Source organism: Orycteropus afer, unplaced genomic scaffold (genome assembly GCF_000298275.1).
Source record: "Orycteropus afer afer isolate SDZICR_OR568_19922 unplaced genomic scaffold, OryAfe1.0 scaffold00856, whole genome shotgun sequence".
Classification (NCBI taxonomy): Eukaryota; Metazoa; Chordata; class Mammalia; order Tubulidentata; family Orycteropodidae; genus Orycteropus; species Orycteropus afer.
The window spans coordinates 555,259-565,114 of record NW_006922443.1 but is presented as its reverse complement, the minus strand read 5'-3'; the positions used below and the strand labels follow the sequence as shown (position 1 = coordinate 565,114).

The 9,856-nt window shown below is 38.3% G+C and overlaps 1 protein-coding gene across 1 annotated transcript in view; it reads left to right on the top strand.

The window, feature by feature from the left end:
• Positions 1 to 9,856, top strand: part of MSH4 (mutS homolog 4) — a 228,115-nt gene that overhangs the window by 103,654 nt on the left and 114,605 nt on the right. Inside the window, exon 8 of the mRNA XM_007958126.2 lies at positions 5,432 to 5,499. Coding sequence (XP_007956317.1) covers positions 5,432 to 5,499 — 68 coding nt within the window. The remainder of the gene's footprint in view (positions 1 to 5,431; positions 5,500 to 9,856) is intronic.

The following is a 9,856-nucleotide window of genomic DNA, read 5'->3' as shown; positions in this document are numbered from 1 at the left end:
AACCTTCCTTCCGAGGAGTGGCTGGTGGGTTTGAACCACCAGCCTTCTGGTTAGCAGTCAAGTGCCTTAGCCACTATGCTACCAGAGCTCCCATTTTTTTCATAGACACCTTGTTAATTCTTTTTCTCTGCAGTAATCCTCAAAGAAGCTAAGATTTGTCTGGACTATATGACTATCAACAGATGGAGTAAGAGAATTACCCCAGGACTTTTCTCATAATGTCTTCTTATCTACTGGAAGCAGACCACACCCCTAAGGCAGCTACTCAGCTGCTCACAGTAGATTCCACCATTGAGTTGATTACCAGTCTCATCATGGGAAATCACTACATCTGGCTGCCCACCTTCTCAAAACCAGGCCCAAGTTGACACATAACCTTAAGTACCATAATCCCACTTGTCAGCTTGGCGTCTTTATGGATCTCCTTCATTGGGTGGCCTGAGTCTCCTAGTCCATCCAAGTGGTGACCTCATCCCCTTGGCCAGAGACCCCATTTCTCTGCCCCTTGGGCATGGCACCCTGTACCCTCACTTTTGTCCAGCAGCTATGGCCCCATCCTTCTGGCCCTCATGAATGGAAGCCCCACACTCCAGAACAAAGTTGGTGAATATCTGACTCTTTGAAACCTAGAAAGCTGTGGTGGTTCCACCTCCAAAGGCTATGTAGCAGCTTGGAGGCTGAGGCAGCTCTGCTTCCCATTTCCTTGGTCTCTTAGCTTCTGCCAATTAATGCCTGAAAGCAACCCACTCCTGCAGGAATCTTCCTGCCCAAAGGCACTCAGATTTCTCTCTCTGTGGGCTGGCAAACCTGTGGCTCTATCTCATGCCAGACTCTGCCAATTAGTGCCTGAAGGCAACTCACTCTGCCAGGAAGCTACCTGCCCAAAGGCATCCAGTGTTCTTTTCTGTGGGCTGGTAAGTCTTTTGACTCTGCTGCTGCTGTCTCTCTGCTGGTCTCAATGCAGGGATCTAGGGTCCAAGGATGCTCTCCACTCCTGGTTCCACTTTTAGGTAGCTTGAGAGCAGCAACCCCCTTTCTCAGTACCAAATTCTGTTTTGGTTATCTTTTGCTGCTCTAACAGAAAATACCACCTGTAGATGGCTTGAACAAATGGATTTATTCTCTTCCAGTTTGTTATGTGCCGTCGAGTCGGCCCCGACTCATAGCGACCCCTCCTTGGGTTTCCGAGGCAGTATCACTACGGAAGTAGGATTGCCCAACCTTCCTTCCGGGGAGTGGCTGGTGGGTTTGAACCGCCAGCCGTCTGGTTAGCAGGCAAGTGTCTTAGCCACTATGCTACCAGAGCTCCCTTCTTCCAGTTTAGGAGGCTAGAAGTCCAAGTTTGAAGTTCCAGCTGTAGGTGCTAGGTGAAGGCCCCTTGGGCTTCAGCTCTGTCTCTTGCTCCTAGCCCACTGAATTTGGAGTCTTCTCTTTACTCAGGCAGCTGTTGGCTTTTGATGCTGACAAACCCAAGGTTGACATGTAAAATGGCACAGTCCCAAGATTATCAAACAACAGGGCAGGCCACTAGTTCAAGTCCAGAAATAGTCCCAAGATTAGTAGGCAACATGGGAGGCTGCTGAATGAAGACACAGCTAAATGCATAGTCTAAGCTTGTGAAAAAGGTCAAGACCTTTCTCAAAGTATCTTCTTACATATTGGAAGCAGACCACATCCCCAAGGCAGCCACTCGGCTGCTCACAGTAGTTTCCAACATGGAGTTGATTACCAGTCTCATGGGGAACAACTATCAGCTGCTCAGCCACTCAAAACTAGGCCCAGACAAGTTGACACATAACCTTAACTACCACAGTGCCTATTACTGTGCTGAGACGTCTCTTGTCAGGGTTTCTATAGCAGACATTGTTGGTCTCTTTCTATATCCTTTTGGATTCCTTTTATCTTTCTGTGTGCTTTGCTTCCATTGGCACCCCTAGACTCTTTTTAGGAGCTCTGGTGGTGTAGTGCCTAAGGCATTTGACTGCTAACCAGAAGGCTGGAGGTTCAAACCCACTAGCCACTCCTCAGAAGGAAGATGGGGCAATCTACTTTTGTAGTGATACTGCCTCAGAAATCCAAGGAGGGGTTGCTATGAGTTGGATCTAACTCTATGACAGTTTTTTTTTTTTTTTTTTCCTCTTTTTGGAGGACTGCCCTAAGGCTATCAGATCCCTTTTCCTTCAAGGACAGAGGGCCAAAAGTACCTATGGGCTTTTACACATGAATGATTTAGAAGTATAAAAGTCTAGCTCTCTCATTTCAATTTTGAGCAAATTCTGAAATATGACTTAAACTTCACAGATTTTCTGTAGGATTGGTTGGAGATACCTTCAACTGGACTTTGCATAAAATTACCCTGTTGCTTGGCTTTTTCCCCTTCCCTGTCCTGCTCTTCCACCTCTTTACTGATTTCTGGGAGAAAAACTTAATAAATCATTTTCACATGAAACATCATCATAGTGCCTGTTGTATTTATATTGATATAATAGAACTTGCTGTCTTTAAGGCATGACTTGAAATCTTGGACAATGTCAAGAAATGGAGAGTGAGGCTAACTTAAGAACAGCCTTGATATAATGCTAACCCACTGTCATCTAGTCAATTCCAACTCATAGTGACCCCTATTGGGTTTCTAAGACTGTAAATCTTTATGGAAGTAGATTGCCTCATTTTCCTCCTGTGGAACAACTGGTGGGTTCCAACTGCCCATCTTTTGGTTATCAGACCAATGCCTTAACCACAGTGCCACCAGAGCTCCTGGGATACAATGCTAAGGAATATGGATTTTATCTTAGGGTCAATAGAAAGCTGAAGATTCTGAAAAAAGATAGTATTATGGTCAAATCTATTTTATAAACATTATTCTGGTCGTGAGGTGGAAGATAGATTTGAGAGAGGAGGAAAGATGAAGCTGGGTACATACAGACCAGTCAGACTAATGGAATCACATGTAAAATATCATAATAGTAATATGTCATATTGAACAATATGTGGACGAATACTCAGCCTATTTACTCTAACTTTTTAAACATAGTTTTAAGATAATTATTGTAGAAGTGGCAAACTAGAAAGGAGACATAGTGCTATGGACCAAACCAAAACCAAACTCCCTGCCATCCAGTTGGGTCTGACTCATAGCGACCTCTCCTTGGGTTTCTGAGGCAGGATCACTATGGAAGTAGATTGCCCAACCTTCTTTTGAGGAGTGGCTGGTGGGTTTGAACTGGTAGCTTTCTGGTTAGCAGTCAAATGCCTTAGGCACTAACTGGCAGAAACGAAGTAACATAATTTCTTTCTTTTCCCCTAAAACAGTAACAGTTGGGATCATTTTGTGAGAGTATGTTTCTAGAAAAAAAACTTTGAGGTCACATTTTTATTACAATGTTGGTAATAACTATGAATCATTAAGAATAGTTACTGAACTTTATTAAATATTATGAATAGGTAAATGATTAAAAACAAAAACAGAAATATTGCCATCAAGTTGCTTCTAACTCAGAGGAACCATGTAGATTGAGTCGTGCATTTTTTTAAAAAAATAACATTTCATATTGCTTTTGGTGAAAGTTTCAACAGCCAATTAGGTTTCCCTTTTAACAATTGTACATATTGTTTGGAGACATTGATAACATTTTTCACAGTGTGTCAATATCTCATTATTTCTATTCTGGTTGTTCTGTTTCCATTAGTTTAGTTTCCCTGTTTATTCTAACTTCTTATTATTACTTTAGAGTAACTGTTGGCCATTTGATCTTACATAGATGATTTTCTTTTTTTAAGGCACACAGTACTCACAGGTACTATTTATTTCACAAGCCAATCTGTTAATTAGCTGAAAGGTGCCCCTGGGAGAAGTATTAGATAAACATTTACAGGATATCTCAGGTTGATGGTCTTAGGGGTTACTCTAGTCAACAAGTCTTTTTTTTTTTTTTAAGAATTTGAGTTTTGTTCTACTTTTCTTTCCCATTTTATCTGGGACCATTTATTGTGTCCCTGGTGAGATTGGTTGGTAATGATTACTAGGAACCATCTAGTTTTGGTCTCAGGAGAGATGAGGCTGTGATTCATTTATCTTTGGTTTCCTTCTTTCTCTTTCACTCCTGGCAAGTGGAGACCAAAAGTTGAATCTTAGTTGGCTGCTTGCAAGCTTTTAAGACCACAAATGAGTACTGCATTCTAAAAGATCTCTATGTGAATTGGTTAAAGTAACAAAACAACACACACACACACAAACACACACAACAAAAAACGAACTACCTTGGGATATTTAAAAGGGATTGCAATTATGTAAAAATGATTTTAACAGAACACTTCAAGTTGGAAAATGAATCGAGAAGTAAAAAATAACAGTTTTTGAGCCCTAGTATGTCAAAGATTTCATTTTACTTAGATCCACAATCAACACCCATGGAAGCAGAAGTCAAGAAATCAGATGTTGTATTGCACTGGGCAAATCTGCTGCAAAAGACTTTTTTAAAGTGTTAAAGAGTGAAGATGTCACTTTGAAGACTAAAGTGTGCCTAACTCAAGCCATGGTATTTTCAGTTGCCTCATATGCATGTGAAAGCTGGACAATGAATAAGGACGACCCAAGAAGAGTTGATGCCTTTGACTTGTGCTGTTCACGAAGAATACTGAAAATACTATGGACTTTCTGGAAAGAACAAACAAATCTGTCCTGGAAAAATGCTCTTTAGAAGCAAGAATGGCCAGACTTCATCTTGCGTACTTTGGTCATGTTGTTCGAAGGGACCTGTCACTGGAGAAGGATATCATGCTTGATAAAGTGGAGGATCAGAGAAGAAAGGGAAGACCCTCAATGAGATGGACTGACACAGCCTGCAATGATGAGCTCAAGCATGGCAAGTACTTGGTAGTGTTTCGTTTTGTCAGACATAGGGTCACTATGAGACAGAGCTGACTCAACAGAACCTGACAACAACAGTGTGTATAAGACACTTCATGCATAATATCTCTCTTAATTCTCGCTGTAATGCTAAGAAATAGATGTTATTGTGCATATTGAAGAGATGAGAGAAACAATGCTCAGAGAAATTAGGAAATGTCTGGAAGGTTACATGGTTAGTGGTTGACCTAGGCTTTTAAATGAAGCTTATCTGATCTTTTAAGTATAGGAGAAAATTAGAGTTCAAAAAGATGGGAAGAGATAAAAAACCAGAGAAGTAGTTTTGAGAAGGCAGAGGGAAGTCAAAGTGTTAAAATTTGGGAATGGACTGTGAGTAGTCAAAACCAAGAAAAGATCATTAGAATTTATCATTTTATTACTTGTACCTGTCAGATAGAAAACAGAAAAATGTTATTTGCAGGTAATCTTGTATTTTTTTTTCTAGGATAATATTTTGCATAGTCTATATTTTTAATTGTACCATAAAGTTTAAAAGCTCATATTTTTGCTTGTTTGTTTCAGTTATATCAAGATTTCTTGATACTGAACAGCTTCTTTCTGTTTTAGTCCAAATTCCAAAGCAAGATACGGTACGTTTATATATACATTGTTTAAATGTGATACACTTTGTCTTAAGGTGATGTAACAACTGGAAAATATAAAAATGATTTGGAAGATAAGTTGATTATTAACATTTGGAGCATTTTTATGCCTTTTACAGGATTTTTTTTCCTATATATTATTTTATATGCTACAAAGACAGACCAGATTCACTGCCTTTGAGTGATATCAGACTCATAGTGAACCCTCCTTGGATTTCTGGGGCGGTATCACTACAGAAGTAGTCTTCCTTCTGAGGAGTGGGTGGTGGTTTGAACCTGCAGCCTTCTGGTTAGCAGTCAAATACCTTAAGGCACTACGCTATCAGAATAAAAATCATTACTTAGAAAGTTGAGGAATTGATATATTTTCATTAATCAAATGATTAAAACTTAATGAGTTTATATGTAATTTAAAAAAACTTACAATGCAGTTATATTTGTCTATTAAATAACTAGTTAAAATATGTTAGAATAAGAAATTATATTTTCTTCTTAGAAGTGATCATTATATGAAGTTTGTTTAGTAATCAAATATACTCAACCTTAAAAAAATGAAACAATTTCTCTGGACATTTTTCAAATTTAAGTACTTAGTACTTGGAAGCTGCAAAAAAGGCATGGAGGCAACATCTTCTGATGTCCTGAAACTTTACAAGAGGAAGACAGAATCACCATCAGCAGCCCAAGGCTTATTCTTTTTTTTTTCTTTTCCCCAAGGCTTATTCTTATGAGACAAGATATGCTGCCAACCTTCACCCTTTTACCAGTTCTGACACCAATCTTCCCTCCCATGGCACTCACTGTTTCTCTGCTGAGTTCGTTAATTTGTTGGAATGGCTACACAGAACTCACAGACAATACTCATGATTATGGGGTTTATTAGGTTTAACAGGCTACAATTCAGGTTCAGGAACATGCTCAGGGTACAATTATTCAATCAGGACAGTCTCCCCTCTGCTATGCCCTCAGGCACACCTCTCTGGTCCTTTGCCTCCCAGCCTGGCCTCTGCCGTGCTTGGGCAAGTGTTAAAGCTCTTTTAGCTCTGCCGCTAGGTATACCTAGGCGCACTCCACTCTGTCAGCAAGCCTCCTGCCCAAGGGCACTCGGCTTTCTTGCTCTGTGGGCCAGGTAAGCCCGCTGTTCTGTCTCGTGCCTCTTGGTTCCAGAGTGACTGTCTTTCTGCCAGGTGTCTCTCTCTGCCAAGATATCTCTCTCTGCAGGGAGTATCTGCCAAGGAGGTCCAGTGCAGAGATCTTAGGTCCAAGGACGCACTCTACTTCACCTCTAGCTCTTTTGATGGCAAAGAGATCCCCTGTCTGCCTCTGTTGTTGTTGTTGTTGTTATGTGCTGTCGAGCAGGCCCCGACTCATAGCGACCCCTCCTTTGGTTTCCAAGGCAGTATCACTACGGAAGTAGGATTGCCCAACCTTCCTTCCGAGGAGTGGCTGCCTCTAGGAGGGCTCATTTTAAGCCTGGCAGAGTGACAAAGCTAACCAATCCCAACATCAGAGTTCTACACACCTTTTATGCATGGTCCTCTGGTGGGAGTTACAAAGACTGTCTAGAAAAGCCATACCAAGTAACTCACTGCACTGCAGAGGCACATGATATAGAGAAAATAATAGGTGGTTTTCATTCTTCCATTTAAGGAGAACTGAAGGTTATTTTATTTAACATGTGTTTGCCTATATGTTTACAAAGGAAGGAAGTTTTGCCTATCAGTAAAATTTGATTACCTTTGCAAATCCTTTGAAGGATACTCTGTTTGGAAAGTCTTTCCATGTTGTGGTGATAACACTCTTAAGGTTCACTTATAAAAGCATTAGATATAGAAGCTTTGGCTGTTGGGTGGGCACAGAACAAAATATTTCCTTAAATAATTGAAATACCATATAATTTAATATATACAAATGGGAGATATGCCTAAAGCAATTTATGCTTGGAACAAACTTAGCTGTCTTCATAAAAAAGAATTTCGAAGTATTCTTCTTCAGTTTTCTGATAGAGTTTGTATAGAGTGAGTATAATTTCTTCCTTAAACGTTTTGTAGAATTTACAAGTGAAGTCATCAGGGCCTGGAGTTTTCTTTGTAGGAATATCTTAAATACAAATTCAGTTCCTTTTCCTTAAACCTATTCTTTTTGAGTGAGCCTTGGTAGCTTATGTCTTTAAGGAATTTATTATTTCATCCTACTTGTCAAATTTATTGGCATAAAATTATTTGTAAGATTCCCTTATTATAATATCTGTAAAATTTGCAGTGATGCACCTCTTTCATTCCTTACATTAGTAACTTGGATCTTCTCTCTTTTTTCTTAATCATTTTGCCACAGGTTTGTCAATTTTGTTGGTCTTCTCAAGGAATCAGCTTTTGGTTTCACTGATTTTTTTTTTTTTCTGTTTTCTATTTCTTTGATTTCTGCCCTTACCAGTTTTATTTCCTTTCTTATGTTTACTTTGTACTTAATTTGCTCTTCTTTTTCTAGTTTCTGAACGTAGATGTCGAGGTCATTAATTTGTGAACTTTTTCTAACATAACCATTTAGGCCTATAAATTGCTCTCTGAGAAATTTATGTGCATCTCACAAATTTTGATATGGTGAGTTTTCTTTTTCATTTAGTTTAGAATACTTTCTAACTTTCTTTTTTATTTCTTCTTTAAAACATGGATTAGTTAGAAATGTGTTCTTTGATTTCCAATATTTGGGAACTTCCCAGATAGCTTTCTGTTATTGATTTCTACTTTAATACCTTAGTGGTCAGAGACCATATGTTGTATAATTTGGATTATTTTAATTTCATCGAAACTTGTTTTTATAGCCCAGAATATGGTCTGTCTTTGTGAACATTCTATATGCACATGAAAAAAATTCTGCAGTTGTTGCATGGAGTGTTCCATAAATGTAAGTTAGTTCAAATGAATTGATAGTGTTTTTCAGGCCTCCTATATCCTTACTGGCTTTTTGTCTATTTGTTCTGTCAGTGACTGAGAAAGGGATATTGTTGGTTTATCATCTCGTTGAGAAATGGGTGTTGAAATCTTCAACTCTGATTGTGGAATTGTCTGTTTCTCCTTGCAGTTCTATTAGTTTATCTCATGCATTTTGAAGCTCTGTTATTAGGTATATGTCTTAGTCTCCTGGGCATACCATAACAAAATAACACAAGGGGAGTGACTTTAAAGAACAGGTATTTATGTTCTCAGTTTGGGAGGCTGGAAGTCCAAATTCAGGTCTTCCATAGGGCTAAGCAATCTTTCGTCTCTAGGAGAAGATTCTTCATTATCTGTTTTAGCTCTGTAGCCTTTGGTGTTCCTTTGTAGAGTAATCTTGGTTTTCTTCTTTTGATGTGTGATTATTCCCCTTTTATAAGAAGCTAGTCAAAAGTGTTTAGGATTATGATTCACCCTACTCTGGTATTACCTTATTTAATTTAACTGATAATATTGGCAAAGAAAAATTCTATTTCCCCAAATAAAGTCACACTCACAGGTAGAGGTAGGACTTGAACATACATTTTTGGGAACACAAGTCAGTACATAACAATATATAGACATTTAAGGTTGCTATGTCCTTTTGATGAATTGACCTCTTTCTTTATCCCTACTAATATTTTCACTCAGAACTTGACAATATCTGATTTAATATAACTGTACTAGCTTCCTTTTGATTAGTGTTAGCATAATATCTTTGTTTCTTTGGGCTGCCATAACAAAATACCACAAAGTAGGTGGCTTTAAAAGACTTTAAATGTATTGTCTCATAGTTTTGGAAATGATCTCTATCAATTTGTTTATTCTAGATGTTTTATATAAATGGGATAATACATGATCTTTTGTAACTGGGTCTTTACATATAGCATAATGTTTTCAAGGTTCACCCTTATTAAAAAATGTATCAGTATGACATTCTGTTTATTGGCTGAATAATATTCCATTGTATGAATAGACAACATTTTCTTTATCCATTATTAATCAGTTTCTGGTCAATTGAGTTATTTCTACTTTTTGGCTGTTGAGAATAATGTTTTGAACGTTAATGTAAAAGTTTTTGTTTTGCCATAAGTTTTTAGTTATCTTGGATATATATTTAGGAGTGAAACTGATGAATCATATAGTAACTCTTTTTAACTTTTAAGGAACTGCCACACTGTTTTCCAAAGAAGCTACATACTTTACAATTCCACAAGTGGTGTGTGAAGGTCTAATTTCTCCACGTCCTCACCAACACTTGCTATAATCTGTCTTTTTTTTTTTTTTTTTATTAGGATTTGGGTGAAGATTTACAGAGTAAATTCACTTTTCATACAGCAGTTCACATATACTTTGTCTCATGTCATTGACCA